The sequence below is a fragment of the Hydra vulgaris genome, chromosome 05, assembly GCF_038396675.1.
Source record: "Hydra vulgaris chromosome 05, alternate assembly HydraT2T_AEP".
Classification (NCBI taxonomy): domain Eukaryota; kingdom Metazoa; phylum Cnidaria; class Hydrozoa; order Anthoathecata; family Hydridae; genus Hydra; species Hydra vulgaris.
The window spans coordinates 36,328,738-36,356,641 of NC_088924.1; the positions used below are offsets into that span (position 1 = coordinate 36,328,738).

At 27.8% G+C, this 27,904-nt stretch overlaps 1 protein-coding gene across 3 annotated transcripts in view; it reads left to right on the forward strand.

Annotated features, from left to right (window-relative positions):
* Nucleotides 1–27,904, forward strand: part of LOC100209870 (DNA (cytosine-5)-methyltransferase 3A) — a 74,825-nt gene that overhangs the window by 32,019 nt on the left and 14,902 nt on the right. For all 3 annotated transcript variants that reach the window (XM_065798049.1, XM_065798048.1, XM_065798050.1), the window contains 3 exons: nt 4,579–5,417; nt 10,541–10,687; nt 27,631–27,871. In XM_065798049.1, coding sequence (XP_065654121.1) covers nt 4,579–5,417; nt 10,541–10,687; nt 27,631–27,871 — 1,227 coding nt within the window. The remainder of the gene's footprint in view (nt 1–4,578; nt 5,418–10,540; nt 10,688–27,630; nt 27,872–27,904) is intronic.

Consider the following 27,904-nt stretch of genomic DNA (forward strand, 5'->3'; position numbering starts at 1 on the left):
ATAAAAAAATCTCAATACTTTATTTTGCATATGTTTATCTGAGTTTGGATTTTATAGTAATATGGATATATATAGATATATATGGATATATATAGATATAAATGGATCTATGTCTGCTTTGTTGATAACTTTGTAACACTATCAATCTTTTGTAAACAAAAGTTTTTGATGTTTTTAACAGTTTCAAAAATAAAAACTTTATGTTTAAATGGACATTATATTTCAACACACCCATCACTACAACAAGAGCAATAAACAATGGCACCAGTGTAATGCTCCCATATAAAAATACTCTGTAGACAAAAATAAACCGCATTATCATTACCAGGTATTAAAACCAGTTTTTTTATAATGCTTGGTTTCTTATTGATTTCTCGACAGCCATTTGTTGTTCAATTTGAATAAACTCAATATTTTTACAATCTTCGGAAAATTCTATGTAACTAATACTTACTGAATTTGTATCATAAATATCAGATAACTTGTTAGGTAGTAAGTTACCATGATGTTTTGGAATATATAAATATATGTCATAAGGAGGTATTTATATTTAAGGAGGTTATTTTTATTATGGGTAAAATATTTTTATTATTGGTAAAATATTTTTATTATCTATAAAATTAACATCATTATAAGGAGGTTACCTTTACGGATAAAACTGCTTGTTTAGAACTACGTAAACTCAGTTGCTTGAAATATGTTAACATGTTTTTGTGAAGGTCTTTTTTACATTTCAGAGCATGACTGTTTACTTTTATTAACAACATTTTCACTAGGATTAGACAGTTTACCTTTATCAGTGACATTTTTTTTTTTTTTTTTTACACAATTTTTTTTTAAGTGTGTCATCAAACTTTTAATAGTATCTAGTGATGTAAAACGAGGCAACATCCAAGTGTCTCTCATTTGGGCAGTTGCATCAATAAAAAATAATAATGCTTGAACAAGACTCACCTAAGCCAGCCACGCAGTTGTAGTGAGCACATATTACATCACCATTCGTATGAGCTATGATCCATGTCGATGTTGGTAGCTTATTTAATCATTAAGAATGTATGACCTAATAATAGAGTATTTATATTTGCAACTACATAAATTTTGCATAAATACTAATATGAAAGCTAATTTATAAAAATAGTTTATGAAGCTATATAAAAGATAAGTAAAATTAAATTTCTTTTTTGCAAACCAAGTATATGGATTCATTACTGAAGAGTTTAATGCCAAGATCTCTCACCCAACCACTTAAAAAATGTTTATATGGGTCTAAACTTTTAGGCTATTTATGTCATATTTTGTGGCAGGGCTTTGTGCAATCAATAAATATGTAAGAATGTCAGAGGTTTTCTGATAAAATTTGTCTCAGAATGATAATCTGTCTCTGAGCTACCACAGAGTTAGGGCAACCTTACTACCAGCTGGCCTCAGAATCATTAAACTGAGTTTTAGAGCTGTGCTGTTGTTAGGAAATAACAGGAAAAATTACATAGCCACTATCCAGGAGGCACAAGCAAAAATCTATGAGTTAAGTCAAGAAGATCCAGCATTCATTATCCTAGACAGGAAACAATGTAACACAGGTTTACATCTATGGTAATAGATAAAAAAAGTGAGAGGCTGCTCAACAAGGTTATTCTACTTAAACCCTAAAGTCTTTGCCTAGGAGGCCTTCAACAAGACAGTAGCTGGATGCAGTTAATATTTGCCAAAAATAAGTATTTTTTATCAAGAAACCAACTCCAGCCTTTATTCAGCCAAGAGCCCCAAGACTGGGCAATTTTAAGTCAGAGTTTATTTCAGAGGTTATTTCTAAGTTAAGGATGAAATTTTTACAGCCAAACTATTTTTAGTCTTTGCAATGGTTTGTTTCAAGTTTGTTATATTCTAATACAAATTACTTATTATTTGACACAAATAATAAGTATTTTTTTTTTTTTTTTTTTTTGTTATTCACCTCCTCAAGGCCGAGAAGGCCACTACAGATGAGGAGGCTACTTAATAGTGGTTATAACCCTCTCTCAACTCTATAACTCCGAAACACGAACCTTGAGGAACAAGGCCGCTGCGTGGAGAAACAAGTTGAGTGTGGTACTACCAGGGACGTGGAGGGGATCAAACTCGGAACCTCTCGCTTATGAAGCGAGCGCTTTACCACTACACCACTACCACATTTTGTTAGTAATTGTAATAAGGTATAAGGTGTTAGTAATTTGTGTCAATAAAACATAGTAGAAGTAAATATATTATGATAGTAGAAGTAAATATATTAATCTGTATTTGCCAATGAAGCTGGTTTGATAGCACTACACCTGCTTTTAAAAAATAAATTTTGATTGTTTTATCATAATTGTGAAAATGTTTCAAAAAAACTTGTTTAAACATCAAAATAGCTTGTTTATGTCATCATTGTTCATATGGTCATTTTACATCTTAATTATGTTATTTAAAAACTTATTTAACATCAAATAAACATTTTTTTGAAGATATTTGAGTTAACTCACTAAAGTCAGTTCACTGCAGTCATCAAATCCAGTGAATCAAATATTGGTTTTAACTTTATCGTGAAGTTTTTTATATTTCATTTGGTTGGTTTTGAAGGGTGCCCATACTCTCACATTCTTCATATTTCTTCATACTCATTAAAATAATCAGAAAAATTATACAGCCAATATATCATTCATTAAAATTTTAAATTTGTTTTTAAATAATTTTTATTTTAAGTTTTAATATTTTCAATTCTTAAACAAATTTTTTCTTTATTTTCATTTTAATATTTCACATAAACTATAATTATAAATTATAAATTACCAAACACTTGCTTTAAATTTTTTTATTTTATTTTTGTATGTAGATAAATTAAATTAATAGATTTATATTATAAAACTACAATATCTAAATAAAAAAAAGAAAGAATGCAATTTAAAAACTTAATTTTTTTATATTTTATTTAAAGCAATATCAAAATCGAGTATTTTCTATAATCTATGCGCAAGTTGTTTTTAGGAATTTTATTTAAAAAGAAATTTGAACAAAAGAATTTTAGTCTTCTATAATTCTCTTATTCAAATAATTTTGCGATTGAAATATTAAATTGAAAAAAAAATTAGAAAAATTTAAAAGAATTTTAACGCTTAATAATTATAAATTTAATTCAGCAGCGTTCGTAATATCCAGTCCGTAATACCCAGCATAGCAAGAATGGTTACTGAAAGTTAAACATATATCTAGCTACAATATCAGATTTAGAACAAAGTGCAAGTGAGGAAGAAAGTTTTATTTAAATCATAAACGTTATGAATAGTTAATTTTATATTGTTTCTTGAAAATAGTTTTAAAAGTAGAAACATTTTATTGTAAACATTACACCAGTGATTGCAAAAGTTAAAATAAAAACTAAATTATAGAAAATTAAAATTAAAATTAATAAATTATTTTACTTCTGTCCAAAGAAATTTTTTTCTATAAAAATAATTTAAGCTTATTCCTAAACTTAAGGAAATATAATTCGACTTATTAAACCAAACCAAACCATTTTTTCATTTCACTTTTTATTGCAAAACAATTTGAATGTTAAGATTGAATAAAAACAAGAAACAAATTATAAAAAACATGGTATCCAATGTTTTTTTGCTTTGAACTTACTTGTTTGGCCTATAGATTATAGAGTCGTATGGTCTATAGTCGCGTTTTTGCACAAATATAAAGTTTAAAGTTTTATGATGGTAATGTTTTTATGTTATTAAGATTATAAACTGTGATAGCAGCAATAAAACAGCGTCACAGGTTGTTTTACATTAATACAAGCTTTTTATATTATTAAAACAACTTTGCATTTTGTTTTGTTGTTTTTAAGCTTTTTACAATACTCTTTTAAAGTAAAACGTGTTTTATCATCAGCACAAACGTATTAAATAGTTTTATAAAGTGGTTTGAATATTTGTGTTTTTACTTTTGTTTTTTTAAGCATCATGTTAAGTAAAACCAATTACTAAAAGTAATATCTTAATAGTATTAGATGCATAACTTGCTCATTACACTATAACTGCAACTTAAACTTTAAATTATAACTTATGCTGTAAATTATAACAGTAACTTACGCTATTTTAAACTTTACCAAATGAGAAAACTATAAGATAATATTTAAATATGAGAGATAATATGTTAAAAAATAAAAATAACAAACTATTGTACTAAAGATACAATTTTGTACTAACGCAACCCCTCTCCCCCATTACTGCAAAGTGGCGCCAGGAATAGGGAGGGGGGAAGGGGGGCAATTTTTTTTTTTTGCAATTAGATTTTTTTTTTGCGTTAATTCGAGCTCTGATATGCTAAATATAACATATAATATAATCTTTAAAAGCGTTGATTTTAAATTAAAGAAAATATTAATTTGTTTGAGAAAACCCTTTGATGAAGAATAGATATAATATGAAATGCTAAAAAATCAGACAAAATTGCAATATCACTGACCTTTATCATTCAGTAAATATATGTTTGTATTTATATATATATATGCATGTACATTAAATATATTTACACATTCTTATATTCAAAATTTTTAAATTTTTTTTTCAGTAATTAAAGACAAAAATGAACCATGTCAAGGAAATCTAGATTTCACTAACACTTCATCGAATCAAAGTATTGATTTTGTTATAGATTCTTCTGATACAAATAATGTAGAGTCTTCCAAAATAACAAGTGAAGATAATTCTGAAAGTATAGGTTTTTTGTTGAAAAGTTATTCCTTATCACCCAATTTAGAGGATTCAGAGAATTATTTTTCTAGTGATCAACATAGTTCTAAAAACTCATTTAAAAACAATAATGAGGTGGATTCCAAACAAAGTTTATGCAATGTAAAAAATAGGAGCAAAATTAATGTTTTGAAATCTTCAATTATCTATCATACTGCACAATCTACAAATTTAGAATGTCAAAAAACGGTGATAGAGAATTACAATGCGCAAGATTGGTTTTTAAAAAAAGTTGATCATGTCAGAAAGGATTGTTCTGAAAAAATGACACATACCATTAAAAGATCTCCTGATAAGATACTCTCCAACATAGAACACAATGGTGTGACATGCAAAGATTTTTCATACAACAGTAAACATGCTTCTTTTCACAGCAACTCCACACCTCTTCAAACTAGCTGTTTAAAGGAGAATTCAAATCAAACAATGAGACTTTATAAAGATGGTATAAAGTTAGATGTAACTTTACTAAATGAAAAAACACCAAAGCGTGCATGTTCACTTAAAAATCAAACTCCATCCAGTGTTTCACCTAACATTGTATCTGGCGCCTCCATTACAATTGGTAAAAAACAAAAGTGTGTAATTGAAAATAAGTATTCCTCCAAAAAAAATGATAAAACCTCTAGCAGAGAAATAGGCAGTGATTTTTTTCAGGTAATGCATGAAATTTTTTTGCTTTTAATTTTTTTCAAACTTTTTTTAATAACAAAGTAATGTGTTGCACTTAAAGAAAGAAAATGAATAAAAGTTAATTTAAAAAAAGAATCTTATTAAAAGTGTTTTAAACTTTTCAACAGTTCTTACATTTCAGCAACATTACTCCACAGTAAATTTTGTGAGTTTATGTCTGTACAGAGTAATTTTTTCCAAGTGTAAGTTATTATATTTTTAAAGAAAATTGTTTATTTTGTCAACATATCTTCATATACAAACACAATTTCATTTATTGCAGCAGCCGTTCTAGAGTTTACAATATTGTATTTCAATGAATTATTTGAAATATTCAAATTATGAAATACTTTCAAATGTTACATTTCACTGATTTAATTTGCACTGTTAATTTACCTGTTAATTAAAAAACAAAACAAAAATTGAATAATATTATTTATTTGGCATGCAGTATGTAGATTAATTGTCATAATCACCATGAAACACAACTCCAGGTAGTTGAGACAAACAAATAATAGGAGTAAAGTACAATATATTCTCTATTAATTCCTTTTTTATGTTATGCAATATAAAAAAATTTTTTTTAACTAAATATTTGTCTATAAATGTTTTGTTTATTATATAACTCCCAAATTTATCTCTAAAATTTTTTTCCTTTTTTTCCTGTTTTTTTTATACTAACTCATCTGTCTCATTGTCAAAAATTATAAAAATTTTTTTTTCTATTTTTTGTCATTTTATTATATTTTATTATTATTATATTTGTATATTCTTTTCTGTCTTTATATATTCTTCAAAATTGTTTGGCATTACTTACATTAACATTAATTACATTAACCGGTTCATCTAGCGATTACACTAAACCCTTCATTGGTTCATTTACCCAAGTGCTTCGCTTGATTAGTTTATTTTTAAACACTTTACGTGTGAGTGGGCTAACTTTGTAACATTCCTTTTGGGGAAGAATAATGTCAGCACAAAACAGTATCATTGTATAACAATCTGAGAATTCAGACTCAGAATCATCATGAAACAAAATCATCATTGTAAACAACAAAACAGTGAATAGCAGCAAAATCTCAAAGAAATTCTCAAAGGATTTGTTGTATATTTCCAGACTACTTAAATGGAGAATTGCTGTCAATCTATTTCTGGTCTGCTTTTTATCTTGTTGTGCTTTTCTATTGGACTTGACATAACATTCTTGGGTTGGTAAATAAATATTTTTCGTGAACAGTCGCCCATTTGTTATCAAATCCATTATTTGCGTTTTACAGTAGATTAGTGTATTGTAAATAATTTCTCCGATGGCAAATATGTTGTTGATAAGTTCCATGATCATAGGTACATCAAATTTACCTTTAAATGTAACTAAATGTTGTCCACAGTTCAGTTTTATGCCAAATTTACGCATAAAATCGTAACCCAAAATTAGGGTATATGTTAAATTATTTGCAATCATGACAAAGTATTCAAATATGTCAATGCTACATACCAGTTGTCCTAAAACTTGAAGCAGAGACTCATTAGCTATTTATAAATTGCCATAATAGGTCGTAAACGACAGGATTGAAATTTGACTGGGGCTGGGTTTGATAAAAAATAGCTGGGGTTGGGTTTGTGACCAGAGCTGCAAAAATAATAATACATCCTAAAGTGTTTTTTTTAATTCTAAATTCATGTTATGTTTTATATAACATTTTATTTAATCACTCTCCTTTCTCAAAACTGCTCTCTTTTCGATGTTATTTCTGATCAAATTGACTAACCCTCTCTCTTTATCCATCTGCCAATACAGTTGTTGTTGGTGACTTTAATGCTCATCACACTGAATGGCTTGGCTCTCGTGTCAGTGACTTTGCAGGCATTAAGGCTCACAACTTTTGCCTTTCTCAATCTCTAACTCAAATAGTCAACTTTCCAACTCGCTTTCCTGACAACCCGAATCATTTACCTTCTCTACTCGACTTATGTCTTGTTTCTGATCCTGCTTGCAGCCTTGTTGGAAGCAAAGATGTTTAAAAAAAAAAAAGCGCATGTCATTTTTAACAGTCTCTTTTGTTGGAGAGTGGCTATTGTCTTGTTTAAATGGATTTGTATCTAATAATTCCAAAGGGTCAAAGGAGGATTGGTTAGTGAGGTTTATTAGGTTCTGTGAACAAGCAGACTTTACCTGAGTGTAGACAACTCATGTTATAAACTTGAGATAAAGCGTGGTTATTTGGCCCAAGTAGAGATAAAATCCACTTGTGATATGGCAGTGACTCCAAAAGTGTCACGCAATACATAGATTAATTATCATAATCACCATGAAGTATAACTCTGGGTAGTCGGGACAAACAAGTTATAGAAGTAATGTACAATATATTCTTTATTAATTCCTTTTTGACCTTTTTTCTCTTTCTTTTTTTAAACATATGCACTTCCAACAAGACTACAAGCAACCACTGTTAGATTCGGAAGTTACTGGAAGAAAAAAAAGACGCTTAAGAAGCAAGATATTGATTAACAGCTGACTAAAAAGATTTCAAATTATGTAAATTAGTAAAACAAGATTAAGGGAGCAAACTAGACAAAAAATTTTGAGCACTTAGTAACAGTCACAGTAAATGGATGAGACTTAATTGAATGACAAGTAACATGTGAATAAATTTAAGTAGATAGCACAAAAGGTGCTAGCTCTTTAGAGCAGTGTCTATTTTAATATTTATAGAAAAGAGGAAGAGAAGCAACATGACTGTATGACAATGGTTAAAAGTTGGCTTCAAGAACAGATCCAACTGTGTTTACAATGCGGTTTTGCACCTTGTCTTGAATGAGAAAAGGCATCATTTGAAGATCTACTTTAAAAATGGCAACAGTATTACATAAAAAAAAGGATTAGTAATTTATGGAGATTACAAACAGAATCTGGAGTAAGAAAGTGGCAAGCACGACAAAGAGATGCAACAGCAGAATAATCTTAGCATTTCTATCCAGTATAACAAATAATCTTAATAAATATTCGTCTTTTAATGTTTTATTATTTATTATTCAAATCTGTATCCTGAATTTATCTCTAACCAACTATCTTTCTACACTCTCCTTGTCTTCCTTTTCTGTATATATGTTTTTATATATTATCTCATTCATTTTCATCTAATTATTATTACATTTGTTTATTCTTTCCTGTCTTTATATATTCCTCAAGATTGTTTAACATGTCATGGTTGACCGGTTCATCTAGTGATTACGCTAAATGCTTCATAGTTCATTTATCCAAATGCTTCGCTTGATTGGTTTGTTTTTTTACACTTCATGCATGAGGGGGCATACTTTGAAACATTATAAACATTATTATAAAAGTAAAAAAAAAAACAAAAAACATTGACATTAGTGATTAAGTCAAGATTTTTTAAAGTGATTTAAAATTAACTTTACTATTTTTGAGGTAGGTATCTCATTGTATATATATATATTATTCATCTTTATCTATAGTTACAAGTCAAGTAATGTTTACATTAAACAGCTAAAAAAAGAAATGAAGATTTGATTATATTAAAAAGAACTAATTATGCAAGGTGATGCAACACAAAAATGGACTAATGACTAAATGACGTCACCTTTTTTTTAATTAACTAAAGAATTAAAATTCAACTTTAAATAAGTCACAAATCAAATTTTTTCAATATTAAAAATTATGTTAACTTTTCATACAAGCAAAAATAATTTAAAACTTATTATTTGCAAATTTAAAAAAATATATTCATTTAAAAATTTAAAAAGGCATTTATTATGTAAACTAACAAAAAAGATAAGAATACTTTTCTAAAATTTTAAACAAAATAATTGGCGCTACATTTCTCACAGTAAAATCTTTAGTTAAAGCTATAAATAGTATGTAAATAGTATTAATTTTATTGTTGATACAACTTTTGTATAAAAACATATTTATATATTTTACATTGATATAATTTACAATGAAAAATGTTTATTAAAATACATTATAATGTATGTTAATAATCATTTTTCATTGTTAGTACAATAAATATAGTTAAGCACCTAATTAATATCAATAGTATCATAAACTAAAGTCTATTAAATGTATAAAGGGAGAAAAAGTGTATATGTAAACCACAAAAATCATACCAACTGTTTTGTAACCAACTGTTACACAGTGAGTTAGAAAGGTGAAAAATCCTTGAAAGTTATATAACCATCAGATATAGAAATTTATATAACCGTTAGATATAAACAAGTCATAACAGAGCCGATGACACCAGGGTTTTTTTTTTAAAGAAAATTCTAGATATAGAAGACTTTTTTAAAATTGATGGTTGTGCCCCTCACTTCGAAACAAATGTGGTTGGCCCTGCATACATCAATACTAAAGTCTTATTATACTTTAATTAACTTTATGCATACCTAAGATTCATTTCTTAAGACTTAAATTTAATGATAGGTGAAAAACCTCAAAATTATATAACTATCAAATTTCATATCTCAATACAAATGTTTTTTGGTCAAAAAATTTTTTGCATATATCTAATACACATACAGTTTGCATGTATGTGTTTTGGTGTCATTCATGCATGTAAATAATGATTTAAATGAACTCTGAATCATTGTTCCAAAAAACATATAATGGAATATTTAATTACTTTTTTTAATGTTATTCACCTCCCCAAGGCTGAAAGAGGAACTACAGTTAAGGAGGCTACTTTATTGAGGTTACAACCCTCTCTCAATTCTTTAATACAAAATAAATTTTGTGTGCACCTAAGGTGCGTACTACACACACATGCAGGACCAAAACCAAATAAGATATAAATATTTGAAATGTTTTAAAAAAATGTTTTATATAGTTATTGCATCCAATGTTCCATTAGCTTATGAACAGTTAGGAGAATCAAATACCAGAAACATGTTTTCCAGTATAAAAGTTTTGTAGCCATCCTGACTAAATCTTTTAACTTATAACTGGAGTGTACCGATTTTAGGATTGCTCTCAATCTGATAATTACATCTACCACTGTTATATTCCCATATATATATATATATATATATATATATATATATATATATATATATATATAGTTAAGTGTATCAAATCTTTTTGCTTATTTTAGATCAAAATTGGTGATCTGGTTTTAGGGAAACTAAAAGGATATGATTGGTGGTTTGGAATGGTAGTTTCACACAGAGTAATTTGTCAAAGACCAGCAGCTAATGAATGTCATTGGATCCGTTGGTATGGAGATCACAAAGTATCTGAGGTTACACAACCTAAAAATATTAGTTCAACTTGTCAATTATTATATATATATATATATATATATATATATATATATATATATATATATATATATATATATATATATATAATAATTGACAAGTTGATTTATTATATATATATATATATATATATATATATATATATATATATATATATATATATATATATGTATATATATATATATATGTATATATATATGTATATATATATATATATATATATATATACACACATATATATATATATATATAAATAGTCTTGCATGGTAGTCAAAGAGTTTCTTCCATAAACTGTAGTTTTAAAGAGAGCGCTAATAAACCAGACCAGAAAAAAGTTAAAAACTTAAATAATTTTTTTTCTCTTAAATGATAGACTGCCTGCCCTAACCAAACCCTGAGTCGATGTAGCAGCACTCTGTTGCGAGTCAGGCTATAAGATAGTCAATGTAGCAGCACTCTATTGCGAGTCAGGCTAAAAAATAGTCTATGTAGCAACACTCCCTTGTTGCAGCAGGCTATAAGATAGTCTATGAAGCAACGCTCCCTTGTAGCAGCAGGCTATAAGATAGTTGATGTAGCAACACTCCGCGCATGTTTTAAAAATATGTTTTAAAAAAACAAAAACAAAAACACTATTAATTAAAAAAAGCTTTATTTACGATAAAACTTAATCTACTTCCGCATTATGTTGTTTTAACTTTTCGACAACAATAAAATGTAGCTTAATTGTCGAGGTAGCAAAATTGTTGTTAAAAGAGACTTTTTTTTACATTAAAAGTCTCTTTCGACTACGAAATAAGGATATATATATACATATATATGTGTGTATATATATATATATACATGTGTGTGTATGTGTGTGTGTATATATGTATATATATGTATGTGTGTGTATATATATATATATGTGTGTGTGTGTATATATGTGTTTGTGTATATATATATGTGTGTGTGTATATATATATATATATATGTATATATATATATATATATATATATATATATATATATATATATATATATATATATATATATATATATATATATATATATATATATAGAACTCTTATATGTTGTCCAAAATTTTTTTACATATTTTGTTGACAAAAAGTAAAAATTAAAATGCAAGACCGGAATTTTTTTTTTATTAATTGATAGACTACCTGCCCCAACCAAACCCTCAGTTGATGTAGCAGCACTCCTTTGCGGGTCAGGCTAAAAGATAGTAGATGTAGCAGCACTCCGTTGCAAGTCAGGCTATTTGTCAGTCGATATAGCAGCGCTATATGATTTACAGTAAAAAAAATAAAAATAAAAACATTTTATTAAAAAAAATAAAAATAAAAACATTGTTTATATTGTTAAAAACATTCAGAATGTTTTAAAAACATTCAGAATGTTTTAAAAACATTCAGAATGTTTTAAAAACATTCTGGTCAATTAAATTTGCGTTTTTGCGGTTTTTTTAAAAAACAATTAATTTGTAATTAAATTAATGGTTTTGACTTTCGTCCAACACGCAAATGTTGGACGAAAGTCAAAAGTAATTAAAAGTGACGTATGTGTTGGTGTAAGAATCATTTTTTTCCTTTCGTGCTTCACAAATGCAACAAACTATATATATATATATATATATATATATATATATATATATATATATATATATATATATATATATATATATATATATATATATATATATATATATATATATATCTTAAGTTTGTAAATTAGTATGATCTATTACATGATAAATTAGCATGAAAATATTTTTTAGAAATGTAAATTATACATGCGGCATACTTTGCACAGCTGATTGGCAGTCTCTCATTCTACAAGCATCTAAGGGGTTTTTGTAATAACTTCTTATTTTTTCCAATAGCTTTTGATATGACAACTGTATCGTAACATAATAAAGAATTCTTGGGAGAAAATAATTTCATGAATAGGGCTTGTTGGTATCGGACATTTGGCTTTGGAAAATGGTTTGATATGTTCAGAAAAATTTAAGAACATGTTTAACTCCATCTTAATAACTTCTAATGGTGAGGGTTTCATACAACACATATTAAGTTCTTCCACCTAATTTATTGGTAGCTCTGCTTGAACCTTTTGGTTAGCTAATACCATATCACGGTCACACTTCATGTAGCTGTGGCCCCTTATCGATAATGATAATATGATTTGTTGAAATCATTTCTTATTCACTATATTATAGTGTAAAAAACAAATAATAGTCAAATTCTAACTTTGCCCAGCACATGAATCACAAAAAAACTGCAAATGTGATACATCTTTTGATAAAAAACTGCAAATGTGATACATCTTTTGATAAAATGTAGTCAAAATAGTGCTCCAGCATGTTTGCTACATTATCCTACTCCCTTTTACCGTAAGTTTCATTGAAGCAAAATAAGTGAGCACTATTTGATCCTAAGCAGTGTGTGCATAGAAAGCTGTCAATAATAATAAATATTGTTTGTAGAAACATTAGGACAACTCATATTTTAAGTCAAATGCAAGAGGTGCATGGCCAGTTTTTGCATTTACAACGTGCTTTTTTCTTTCTGGCATAAAACACCTCTGCTATCTGCAAGTGAAGCTCTTTATCTTGATGACTCTTGATAAGTTGTTTTACAGAGGTGGTTTGGTTTTTAAGTATAATATTGAGCTTGTTGCATGTTGAGCATGTATCTTTACGAGGATAACCAAAGCTAATCTTAAATTTTTCTACAAATATTTTCCTGGTGTAAAAAAAAATTGTTAAGTAAATAATATCCAATAATATTCTTAAATAATCACACATTATTTAAGTATCTGTAGCTTTCTTGACATATTTTGTGGAAAGCACTCCTTGTACATATTGTACATTTTATATAAGTTAAGATCCTCTGGTAAATACAGCTTTTTAGTGTCATATAATGCATAGTGACTTTTTTGTCTTTTAAAAGACTTGATAGAAGGCTAGAGGTTGGTTTGTATGTTTTACTTGCTGGTTTTTTAGGAGAAACTCCTTAAAAATAATCAAACATTATAAAGCTTGTAGCTTTATAATGTTTTATTAACTTGACTAGACCAAACTATTAACTTTCAAGCTCATTTAAAATCTTTTTTTGTTGTTGCGCTTTTTAAGAGAGAAATGTTGTTAAAGAGCATTTGTTCATTATTTATTTTATTTAAATGACTAATTAGTAAATGAATAATAAAAAATGTTTATTTCTATTTAATTACCAGTCTTAGCAAGAGATCCTCTGATTCTTTCTATTCTTGATTTTCCAATTCCAAAAATTAATAAAATAGCATTGATGCAAACTGGAACTCTAGCAGTATCTTTTGTCACTTTGATGTTATAAAAGATGAATAGTCATGAAGAAATCTTTTTTCTTCTTTTTATCGAGGTCTTCTTCATTTAACACTTAAAACTTTAATCATTAAAGCAAGAAAGCTGTCTTGTTGATCTTTATTTTGCATTTCGTTAAAGTACAAAAGTAAAATCTCCCTCTCTTCTACTTTCGTATTCTGAAAACACATATAACACTTGCAATTACACGGAAAGTCCATCATATGCAAAGATAATCATTCATTTCTATCTCATTCCTACTTTTTTCTTTGTTTTGGAATTTCTGTAGTATCTGGATTTTGACTTTTATTCGCCGTTTTCACTATAATGAAATTTTTTTTTAAGAAAATGAAATTTGATTGGGTGTTATGCAAATAGTTGAACATCTTCGCTTCCAACAAGGCTGCAAGCAACCACTAATTAGAGTTGCAAGTTACTGGAAGCGAAAAGATGAAGATTGTAGAGCAAGATAACGATTGACAGATGACTTAAAGGATTGCAAATTAAATGAATCAGTAAAGCAAGATGAAGGAAGCAAGTTCCAAAGAACTGATGTTTGAGGAAAAAAACTAGATGAATAAGAGTTTTTCGAGCACTTAGGAACAGTCACAGAAAAAGGATGAGACTTAATTGAATGACGAGTATCACAAGAATGAATTTTAGTAAAGCAGTGTCCATTAAAGTATTTGTAGAAAAGAGAAAGAGAAGCAACATTACGACGATGTGATAATGGTTGGAGGTTGGCTGCAAGAGCAGGTCCAACTATGTTTATGATGCGTTTTTGCTCCTTGTCTAAAATAGAAAGGGCATCATTAGAAGATCCACCCCTGATATGGCAAAGGTATTCCATACAAGGCCAGATTTGATATTTATAGAGATAGAGAATAGAATATGGAGTAAGAAAGTGTTGAGCTCGATAGAGAGATGCAACCTTAGCAGATGCTAATTTTGCAATTGATTTGATATATGGTTTCCAAGAAAGATCAGAAGTAAGAGTTAATCCTGGAAGATGAATGGTAGATGACTCATCGAGTGCATTACCATACATAAATATAGGAAGATCTAAATTATTGCCATAAGGATAGGATAAAAAAAATTGAGTTTTATCAGAATTAAAATTCACCAGCCACTGAGCCCCATGCTGTAGCAGAAGTGAGATCCTTTTCAAGCTCAAATGTCCCCTCCAAGCAATCAGAGAGTGTTGACTTCTTATTATGATAAATATAAATGGTAGTATATCAGCAAACAATGCCACCTTATGATATGTGAGAATATCTGGAAGATTGTTGATGTAAATTAAAGAGTATAGGGCCAAGGATTGAACCTTGAGGAACCCCTGAAGTTACAGACAAAGAAGAAGAGTGCTGTCCATCGAGGACAACTTTTATACTACAATTGGAAAGGAAGGATTCAATAATCTTAAAGATGTTACCTTATACACTGTATGAAGAAAGCTTACAGAGAAGACCAGCATGTTAAACTTTATCAAAAGCTTTAGAAATGTCAAAAGCGATGGCCTTAACCTCTCCACCTTCTAATGCACGATAAAACCTATCGGGTCTTACTGTTAGCAAATCAGCTGTAGAATGAGAAGATCGAAATCTATATTGGTGATTGGAAAGTAAGTTATTAGATTCAAGATGAGAGATTAAGTGTTGGTTAATTAAAGATTCAAAAACCTTGCTTATTATAGGAAGAAGACTAATGGGACAGTAGTTAGATGAATCAGAGTGCTCTCCAGAATTTTTGAAAATAGGGGTAACAGATGCCGCTTTCCAGCAGGCTGGAAAACAAGACTCTGATAAGCACTTGTTGAATAGTTTTGAAAGTATAGATAACAGCTCCAGAGAACACTTCTGCAAGACTATAACAGCTATATTGTCTGTGCCACAATCTTGACTTAAAACACAACTACAGATTTAGTAAAAATCTACTAAAATTGAAAAATTAATTTTTTTTAAAAAAAAGGTAAAATTGAGTATGGTTTCTAATTTTTTACATCTTTGTTGTTTAATAAAAAGTACTTAATGCAACTACATTTTTCCTTGTTACAACTAAATAGAAATTCAATCAGTCTTTAAATATTGGTCGCATAACCTTTTGCATCGTTAACGGCTTGGCATCTGTGGCGCATGCTTTTAACTAGTTTTGTCAACAAGCTAACTTCCAGCGAATTCCAACCATTTAAAAGTCTCAAAAATAATTCATCTTCATTGCTAGGTTTTCTGTCTTTGAGTTTAGAGTCTAATATAGACCACAGATTCTCAATTGTATTAAGATCAGGTGATTGTGCTGGTCACTTAAAGGTAGGTATTTCAACCTTTTGTATATATCTTTTATTTTTTTTTTGCCGTATGCTTTGGGTTATTGTCTTGCTGGAATATAAACTTTTTATCTGGAAAGAGGTACTTATAATTATACTGTTTTACTTGGTTTTAATTAGTGAACTAAAGTATAATGGTACTTATGTTAGTTCGTGAGAAACCATGCTTTTTTTTTCATGCTTTACTGGGGCACCTGTGCACTCTGGATTATATGGTTCACTTTATTTTTTCCAGATTTTTTCATGATTACTACATTGTAGCACAAATGGTGACTCATCAGTCCAAATGACATGTTTTCATTGATCTAAAGTCTAGTTTAAGTGATATCATGCACCATTTTAATCTTTTAACATGATTTTTCTTGTTTATAAAAAGTTTTTTTGTTTTCCACCCTGAAGTAAACTTTTCACATATCTTTATTCTTGCAACAACTGTATTGTTACATAAGTGTTCAAGGTTTAAATTTTGCTTTATCTGACTCACTGATATCTTATGATTCTTCATCACTTCTCTCACAATCAATCCATCTTCTCTTTCTGTCATTCTTTGCTTTCTTCCCAAACCTGACTTTCTGATTATTGAATTTTGAGAAATAAATCTGGACACAACTCTTTGAATTGCTGATTTACCACATCCAACTTTTTTGAAATATTGTGCAAAGAACAATCTGCATTTTGCATTTGAATTACTCGACCTTTATCAAGTCTGAAACATGTTTTTTCCTAAATTGGTAAGTATGAGTTTTAGCTGATAAACAAATGGTATAGTTAAAACTAAATGCTAAGATACTATAAGTATGAATGCCTCATACCTAATCGATGGTTGAACTTTTGTAGAAGTAGAATCAAAAGCATCTAACTGCATCTAAAAGCATCTAGCCATTTTTGCCATTTAATTATATTTTCCTACCCATATAAAATTACTAAAAAATTTAATTTAAATAAAATTATATAAAATTTTATTAATCATGAAGATATGAAAAATTAAAAATCTTTACTTTGCAATAATAAAATATAAAATCACAAGTAACACTTTGTAAAGTGGAAAACTATAATGGTAAACATAAAACATAATTTTAAAAGAATCCTTTTTTGACCTGTTGTTGATTCGAGGGCCCACCTCCCTTTTTTTCAAAATTTTTTTTAGTTTTACTTATTAAAATATTGAAAATATATTAAGTATCTAACATTGAAATCCAAACATTTTGAAAACTTTCATGCTAAAATCAATTTGACTTTATTTTAAAAAATATATGCAATTTTTCATTTATGTTAGTTTTCAAACACTTCTGCAGTTGAGTTGAATTTCAACAGTTTAATTAATTATATTTGTTTTTTTTATTAAAGAATATAGTTCATTAGTAGTTCTCATTTTATAAATAGGAAATAAATTTTTAAAATAAGCAATACAACATTGAGTTTTATGAATTTTAACAAAATTTGCTGCCCTGTCCCAAATCTTCAGTCGATGTTGCAGCACTCCACTGCGAGTCAGGCTATTTGTCAGTCGATATATGTACTGAAACCCAAGGCAGGAGGCTATTTCAGTATGGCATCACACTGCTCACCTAAATCAGCAGTATAAGATATATACATACATACATATATATATATGAAAAACCACAAAAACAAGTCTAAAAAGTTATAAAAACTAAAAAATAAATTATTTATGTTCATTATACTATTATATTATATGTTATTTATACATGAAATAATGTCAGAAAATTTTTTAATGTTTCATCAACACTTGTTTTAAAAATTAATTAATTATAATTCTTTGTACTTTATGTTTCACAATTTTTTATGTAAAAAATTAAATTAAATTAAGATAGAATTGGAAAAAAAACTAAAGAAAAAACTAAAAAAAAACAGTACTAAAATTTTAAAAGACATTTTTTTGAAACAGAAAATAAAAAAAAAGAATCAAACTTGAATCAAATCATTTTTTGTAAAGCTGTAAAGAAAAAATTAAAAAAAAAATTAAAAAAAAGTTATGTATTCTAAAATGTAAGTATTAACGGTAAGGTTTAATTATTTTTGTCTTTTGTTTACTACGAAAACACATTAAAAAGAGTAAACGTTTTTTGTAAAGAAAAAACTTTGCTAACTAAATAAAAAATATAATCATTTAAAAAAAAAAAAATAATATGGTATTTATTTAGTAAATTTCTTATTTAACTTGCATGTATTTTGTTGGAAAAAATACATATTTATATAAGTAAAAATAATTGTATAAATTACTCTTTGATAATTTAAATAAATTGTGTTTATTATAAAAAATCATTAGAAGTAATTTTTATTATTTAAAAGCATTTTGCATAATATATAAAAACATTTTACTAAAAGATATTTTGAAATATCGAAAATATTTATCATAAAAAATACATATTTTTTAGATAAAAAATAAGTTATAAATAGTATTCTTTCTGATAAAACAATAAAAATTGATCAAAAGTAATTTGTTACTTTATTTAAAAGATTTTCACGTAATAAAAATTTGACTGTACACCTTCCTATAGCAACCTGATATCTGTTATATTATTGTAGAAGGTGCAAGATGGCTGCGAAAGTAAAGGTCTAACGTTCATATAAACATGGTAGAGCTAAACACGATGATGTAAGGAATAAATAAGACTTAAGTGTGGAAACTAGAGGTGACAATTTTTACAGACTCTGGTATAGTGTTTTTAGTGGATTTCTGATGCATTTACTAGTAAATCAAGAATAAAGTCAAAAGTGACAGGAGAAATGTGATAAAAATGAAGAATAAGCAACAACTCATTGAAGAATACAATATTAATTGATGAAATAATAATAAGTTGATTAAAATCTCTTCGGAAGATATCTTAGCTAACACATTAACAAGAGTTGGCAGCGGATGGTTAAATAGTTGGCTAAGGATGATTCCCATCCCCCATCAAAAAAAAAAAATTGTTTTAGATTAACAATTGCATTTCCTGATGTTATTTTTAGTAAGCATAAAAAAAACTGGAGATTTTGGAGTAAGTCAAACATTGAACCTTGTTTGTAAAGTGATTCCAAATGCTACTAAAAAGAAAGTTCAAAAGGTAAAAATATGTTACGAACCGTGTCACCCAATAGATCCAGCGCCTGTATGATGAGTGAAAGTTAGTTTGAATGTTAAAGAAAATTGGGAAAAATTAGCCATGGATATAATACATCATGAAACTGATAATTTTTTTAGCATAATTTGTTACGGACCTTCAAGAGTGCTTGAGAGTGTTGCCATAGATTGAATTCTCTGTCTTATTATTTGTGAAGGAGGAGCGCCATCTGAAGTATTAATAGACAATGAGGTAACTTTTAAAACTGAAGAAATTAGAAGTTTTTTTGATAGTTGGAATGCATTTATTATGTTTTGAGCCAATTATTACCCTGAAAGAAATGGAAATGTGGAAAGAAGCGATTGCACAATAAAAAGAATAACAGAATGATCGAAATATCAATACCGATGTCACTGGAAATTTTGCTGCTAGGAAATTTTGCCGCTGCGGCATTATTTCCTAGGAAAATTTGCTGCCCAGCTACATAATTTCCTTGGCAAAATTGCTGCTGGCAGGTAATTTTACTGCTAAAACTATTTTGGCCATATTTCCATAACTTGCCATAGATGCAAAATAACCAATGATGTTTTGATGGGTTGTGATTAAGATGTGGAAGCTTAAATTTTAGTCAGTTTTTTTTTATGGGTTTACCTTATGTACTTTAAATTAAAAAGCACTTTATATAGTTCAAGTTCGAAATTGACAAAGAAAATGATAGGCTAAAAAGCTAATTATATCTTGATAAAATTAGCTTTTTAAGTCATTTAACTTTTAAAATGAGTCATAATTTTTGTATAAAAGTGATCTAAATCTTCCTTGTTATAATCAAAGATATTTAATTCATAATATTACTTTTAATACCGTTAATTAATTTATATAAAGCAATTAGCTTAAACAGTGTCTGAAATACCTGTAATAGTTTTTATATCAAGCTCTTAATGCATTCCAAAAAAAAAAAATTAACAATTTTAAGTCTCTTATTTAATACCACAAGATTATATATATTTTTGCTGTTTGGGAAGTTGCACCATCTTGCATAAATATAAAGTTTTTGACATTTTCTGGTTTTTTCTTGAATTTTTTTGAAATTTTTAGACTAATCTGCCATTTTGGGAAACAACTGATTCTCCAGAACTTCTTTATACTGGTCCTGCCTCATTGTCCCAACCACTTTGTAGAGACATCCTGCACCTTGCCCACAAATAACAGACCAGATTGTTACTGAAGCTGGATGCTTGACTGTTTCCATAATGCAGTCAGGAAATTATGCATGCTACAGTGTTCAGCCATCACATTAGGATAACACGTTTTTTTAAAAATTTATTTAACAAGAAACATTTTGTTTGTTCTGCAACGAACAAAAGCTGTTTTGTCCATCATTACTTGAAAGGTCGACTCATCTGAGAAGCAAATCTAAAATAATGTTAAATTTAAGTTTTAATTTTAACTGTCCATCCAGAAACATTTTTTCAAGATGATGTCTCATGAATCTCTGATTGTATATTAAATCCTCTGGTTGTTCACCAAAGGCTAGTGAACAGCATTTGCTATAGCAAATAAGCCACAATCTAAACTTTTGTTCTGTTGTTAAACACTTTTAACATTTATTAAAATACTTGGTGAAAATTCATAATCAAAATCAGCAAAGTTCTTGTAACATCTGGCCATTTGCTTAATTAAACTTGAATCTAAATTATTATTCATACTATCATATAGTGAAATTGACCCGTTTGCTGAACAAGAGGTGACCCAGTGGGAATTAATAAAGTGGATCTGAATGGCGATTCTCTTTACTTACTGCCTTAAATCTACAGTTTATGACAATAAAGTGTCCTTAAAATCAAAAATATCAGGAAATAGCTTCTTTATGATCATTTTATGAAAATTTATGTTCATCAGTTAATTCTTTATTGTCTAATATTATTTTTTTTATTGTTTGTGTAAAAGTAATAGCAAATTGTGTTAAGTCTTTTTCTCTGAACATTTTTTAACTATATTAACAATATTATGCGGAATTATATTTTTAAATGTAGGATAATAAATCTTCAAGCGAGTCATATTGTATAATTGTTTCAATTTTTTATTGCAAGCATTTACATTACATAACTGAAAAATAATTAAACATTGACAAGTATTGTATGGGCCTGTCCAATTAGACTCCAACTTTGAATTGGATCCTGGAAAGTTTTTACTATTTCTTATTAACACTAGAGTGCCAACTTTGTACAAGTGTTTTTCAGAATAATGTTTAGCATCATAAGTTTTTCTTTGACGTTCCTGAGCCTTTTGAATATTTTTTAGTGCATTCTATCGCATTTCTGTTACATCTCCTAACAGACATTCTCTATTTTTCAAACTTTCGTCAATAGTATGTTTACTTTCAATATTGCTTTTTATTGATTTCATTTGCAAATCAGCAGGAAGTCTAGCTTGTCATCCATAAACTAGATAAAATGGGGTTTGTTTTGTAGAATCTTGAACAGAGACACGGTATGAAAATAAAATATTCTATATATATTTTAAAAGTTGACGTTGAAGAGTTTGATTAAACTTTTTATCCTGACCATTGCTCTGTGGGTGGTTGGAACTTTGTTTTGTAACATCGCACTTTGTTCAAAGCATTTTATTTAAATTGCGGTTTACCTAAACAAAAAAACTATTATGAAAAACTCTTAATCTAAGAAGAAAAACAAGATTGTTTGAATTAAAGTAATAAACAAATATAAAAACAAAATGAGCAATCATAATAAATAATAATTATGTTTAAAGATATATATATATATATATATATATATATATATATATATATATATATATATATATATATGTAGAGTTCTTCAACTATTAGCTATGCAACAAACATATTTTTATTATAATTTAGGTTAAAACATAAAATAAATTTCATACTCAATTTATTGCTTTTATTTAGAAATATAAAAGTTGTTTCTACAGTTTATAAAGGTCATTTTTAAGACTGCTGGTCACTTCTAAAATGTCTGACACTAAATGTAAATTTATAAGTTTTTATTTCTTTGTTATCATGCAATTTTTGGCGCAAGCTTTTTACCAACAACGCTTCCGTCTAAAGCTTGAAAGTAATGGCATTTACACAATTCTTTTTTTTTGTTTTTTTTTGTTTTCTTAAAAAAGGCACCCAAACCAAGAGAGTTGTTTGTTTCTAGCTTTTCTTTTTCATTCAGTAATATAACAGTAATTTTTAAATTGTTTTTAGCGATTGCCAAGTCGCTAGCAGAAGAAATTATATATTTTTCCGTTAAAACATTTTTTATGGCAACATGTTTTACAGTGGCTTCAATTCCATCCACAACTCGTTTTCCATGCAATGCAGCAAAAAAATGCCTGTGCAATTTTTCATTGATGCTAAAATACACTTATTTTTGAATTGAGATGTTGCATTGTCACTGAAAATATAAACTTCTGTAATATCGTCTGATAGAAGTTTGATAATTTTATTTATGTTTGGAACAACAGATAATTTTGTATGGCCGCTTGAATCAGAAACTAGCACAAAAAGTTTAATTTGACAATGCCAAACTGCACGTGTAAAAATAGAAATCAGATTTTGACCAAAATGAGCTATTTGCATTTCGTTTTTGGTAAAAAAAAGTTTTCCGTCAACTTGAATAACAGCCTTATTTGAGTCTTTTTGAATCGCTGATTCTATATTAAATTTAAATGCGGATGATTGACTCCTTTTGACATTACTATGAGTAATAAACTTTGCATGCATTTCTTTAATATGTGATAATAAAACTGCAATTATTCCTTTGTTAACCTTTTCTATTTTAGTATACGATTTTGCTTGAGGTTTCTGCCACTGATTCCACGAAACATACAACTGAAATTGTTCAAACTGAAGTAATAATTTGTCAAAAGAATTTTGATAAAGTAATAATTTATCAAAAATTAATGGTACCTTGCAAACAGCATTGAAACATTGTTTTGTTGGTTTTTCACAAATAAAGTTCAGAATCATTAAAATTCCCATTTTAATTGTAGAAAATACATCTGAACCTTGCGAAAGTTATTCAAGAGCAAAACGCATATTTTCATGTAACATGCAAACACATACGTTATGAGGATTTGATGATACACATCAAATGTAAATTGGTCTCAACTGACAAAATTTTGACAGGCTTAATTTGATATATGTGTATGTTTTACTTTAAACTCTTCAAAAGCTTCTTTTAGTGTATATAACAGGTGACAGATTTGAACATGCACCTTCTGCCATTCTGGGGGAAAGTAGACTAATTTCATTGTCACAATAAAAAATTTTAATAACCACGAAGTCTTTCTCTCTGAGATTTTTTGTTGATTTTTGAATTAAGTAAGTTAATGGTTGAGTTTCATCGAGTAAACAACCCAACAGTTCCTTTTACTGAACAGGATTTTTGGGAAGAGAGCGATTTAATTTTTTATATTCTTTCCTTTAACTTTTACATTTGCAAATGATGAATGATTTGATTCTACAGATGAAGATATGTCTTTTTGCTGCAGTCAAGACTTTCTCATTCTTTCTAAACATTTTGTTCTTTCAGCTGCAATTTTTTGAAAATCTTTTTTCCACATTTGTCTTCGAAGTCTAACATTTTCTTTAGCTTTGTGTTTCTTTTCGTCATGATTTCTACTCATGTAATTCCTTTGGTTCAGTGCTTTTCTATTTATTATCTTGATGGCTGTAATAAAAAAAGTAAACTACAAATAAATTTTAAACACAATTGCAAATAAATTTTAAAATGATTTGAAAGTTCTATAATGTTTTCACAACGCCACCTTTTTTATTTTCATTAGATGAGCAAGCAACTGGTTCCTGGAATGATTCCATATTTTTAAATTGACTATATGACTGTGTTTTGAAGTTTTAAATAATTTCTAATTGAATATAAATGTTTTTAAGTTAAAAATATATTTGGCAAAACATTTTATTGCATTGAAAAAAACAAACAAAATTTGGGACATGTAACTATTTAGTTTTGGCAGTCAGCTACGCAGTAGTTTAGTGGATTTTTTTTAACTATTTGAATACTTTATAACAAAGTTTAAAATGACCAATTAGTTTAAGTAAATAATTGACAAAAAAAAAAAAAAAATTAAAATTGATGTAAAAAACAAACTTTTCCTTCCCAGCAGTCAGCTATGCAACATGATTATTTAAGAAACTAATTTGCTTATATTGCTGGAAATATTTAAAATTTAAATGTTGATGCTTTAAAATATTAAACCAGCTTTGCGGTCAACCTATTTAAAACTAATTGCTAAAATTTTGGATCACTACAAGGTATTAAAAAATAATGATAGTTAAGCATTTTTTCTTAAATCAAATTATACACTTTTCTTCTTACTTTAAAATCTATAAATAGCTTGTTCTATTTATTTTTTTATTCTTTCATTATTTTTTCAAGACATTTAAGAATATATGCTAATTGTTTAAAAATTCCTAATTGTGATTTTTTAAAAAGAGATTTATTTTATTAACTGCTTGGAACTCTACATATACACTTTTTTTTTTTAATATTTTTGTTTATGAAAAAAGTACTATCTGAAATAAAAATAATAATTTTTTATTGATTTGTATTATTTACATTAATAGTCATTGTCATTTACTGTTAACGAAAACATTATTCACTCTGGTGTCTCTATTGTCCCCAAATTAAAATATAATAGTTTTCATATAATTATGAAAGGTTTTATTAAAAGTTGGTGTTTGATACAAAAAAATTTTAAAAAATGACAATTTAAGATAAACTTTAAACAAATTAATCCAAAAAAAACAACCAACACAGTACCTTATTTACAAACTCTCGCCTTGGTCACTTATTTAAACTTCACAGCAACCTTGTCTTGTAAAGCACTTGCTTTAAGACAATACAAGAATTCTGCTACATTTGTAGCTATTTTATCAGATAAGGAAGCAGCTTCAAGCCACTTAGAGAATAAACATTTTGCTGTTATAATATACTTATTTCCTCTTTCTGTTAGAGAAAGAAATCCAATTAAATCAGTTCCAATTGTACTCCAAACTTCATCTTTAACATTAATAGGATGTAGTTAGCTGAATACTTTTAAAATACTCTATAAAGATTATATTATGCATATTGTAACAAGGTTAACTATAACTGATCATTTTAGTTAATTTAATATTTAATCACCTTATATTATTTGCAAACAATATTGTACACAATTATGTTTATTTATTATTTTCAGAATTAAAAGTTATAGTTATTATCATTACATATATATATATATATATATATATATATATATATATATATATATATATATATATATATATATAACAGTATTAACTATAAAGTTTTATATGCAATAATATATTTTATCAAAATATCGTAAAAATTAAGTTATTAACCCAATGTACCTGTTTGCTCTTTGACATTTATCACAATATTTACAAAATTTTTTAATATCATCTACCATCCCTTTCCAGTAATACATCTCTAAGAGTTTTGGTAATGTTTTGTCTCGGCCAAAGTGACCACCTCCATGCTTTTCGGAATGACCTTTGAGAACTATAGTTTTTTGACTTGTTAGAATGGCTTGCAGATCAATATTTTTTTTTATTATAATAAAAAATCAACCCACTTTTACTAAAAAATCTTTAGACTTTTTTCTCAAGATATCTTTGCAAACTTTATCGATGCCTTGAGGGTATATTCTTTTGACAATTAAATCAACGAGATTGTTGTACTTTTGGTCATCCATGCTTTTTTTAATTTAAAAAAAAAAAAGCGGCAAAATTTCTTGCCAGCAACAATTTTCCCTAGGATATTATGTAGCTGGGCAGCAATTTTTCCAAGGAAATTATGTAGCTGGGTATGTATGTAGCTGTAGCTATGTAGGAAATAATGCCACAGCGGCAAAGTTTCCAAGCAGCAAAATTTCCTTCGACACCGGAAGCAATAAATTGATACAATGTTGCTGTTGAAAAAAAATGGGGTTAGATTTTACAATTGACAAAATATATATATTTATTAAAATTGTATCAATGGATTTAGAAAAAAAAATCTCTTGGCAGAAAATGGCACAAACAAAAAATTTAGAACTGGCAATAAAGTTTGGTTGAAACCACCAAGTGCAAAGTGCCATACCAAGTGAAGCCAGCCATAGTAATTGAATTGTAGTTGTGAATGGAAACTCAGCTAATATACCTTATTCCTGATGTGGAAACAGATGTGGGCGACAATTGTGAAAAGATCCTGGAAAACAGTGAAGTCCAATGTAAAGTTTTTTCCAAAGCAAACAAAGTGCACATTAAAGCTGAGAATAGTTTTCAAGAAACAGACAGTTCTCTCATTTTAAGCAATATAATCATGCTCCTTCTTGACCCTTAAGAGTCAAAGGGGAGTGTAATTGCATAATGTAAAATGCTAGAATATCCTTTGTCATTTGATTCATAATTTAAGTAGTTTTTTATGTGATAATTATTCTTAATATGTTTGTATGATTTAAGTGTAATAATATATTTATGTGGGTTTCAATAGTTGTTTTTCAGTAATTTAAAGTAGAATATATAGTAAAAGTAATACAAAGTAGAAGTCAGTAAAATTTGTGAGAGAGGTTTGTAAAGTAAAGAGGTTTTTGTTGAGTAAAGAAAAGAAAAACACCTAAATCTTGATGCTTATGCGAGAATAAAAACAAAAACTGTATTAATATATACAAAAACACATATTTATGTGGGTTTCAATAGTTGTTTTTGATAGTAATATAAAGTAGAAGTCAGTAGAATTTGTAAATAAATTGTCTGTAGAATTTGTAAGAGAGGTTTGTAAAGTAAAGAGGTTTTCATTGAGTAAAGAAAAGAAAAACATCTTAATCTTAATGCTTATGTGAGAATAAAAACAAAAACAAATATATTAATAATTTACAAAAACAAAAACATTAATTTACAAAAAAAAGACTCATTCACTTGTTTAAAAGACCTTGTGATTTTTACAAAGCCATGAGTTTAGAAAAAAGTCTGTTTTACAGAGTTTAAACAAAACAAAAAAATAAGGTTAAACATTTAAAATTTACTGTAAGAATGATATTATGACACATACAGTTTAGAAAATGTCTATCGTACAAAATGGTAACTAAGAAACTAATGGAATTGACTTTGACTGTACAAATTATAGTATGGTTTACTTATTTTTTTACAACTAAGTTTCTTTTTAGGTGCATCTCCAAAACATTGAGTTGCTTACATCATTTTCAAATCGCTATTTACCTTCAAAAATGCAAGGTCTCTATTTGCGTGCTATTAAAGAATTGCTTGAAGAAGCTGCTAGACGTTGTTGCAAGACTGACCTTCCAGATGATGAAAAACGGCTTAATGTTCTTGTAGACTGGGCTTTAAATGGTTTTCAACCATTTGGTTTTGAAAGACTATCAATTGAAGAGACATTGACAATGGAAGGTTCTTTAATTGTTTATATAATTTGTTTAAATA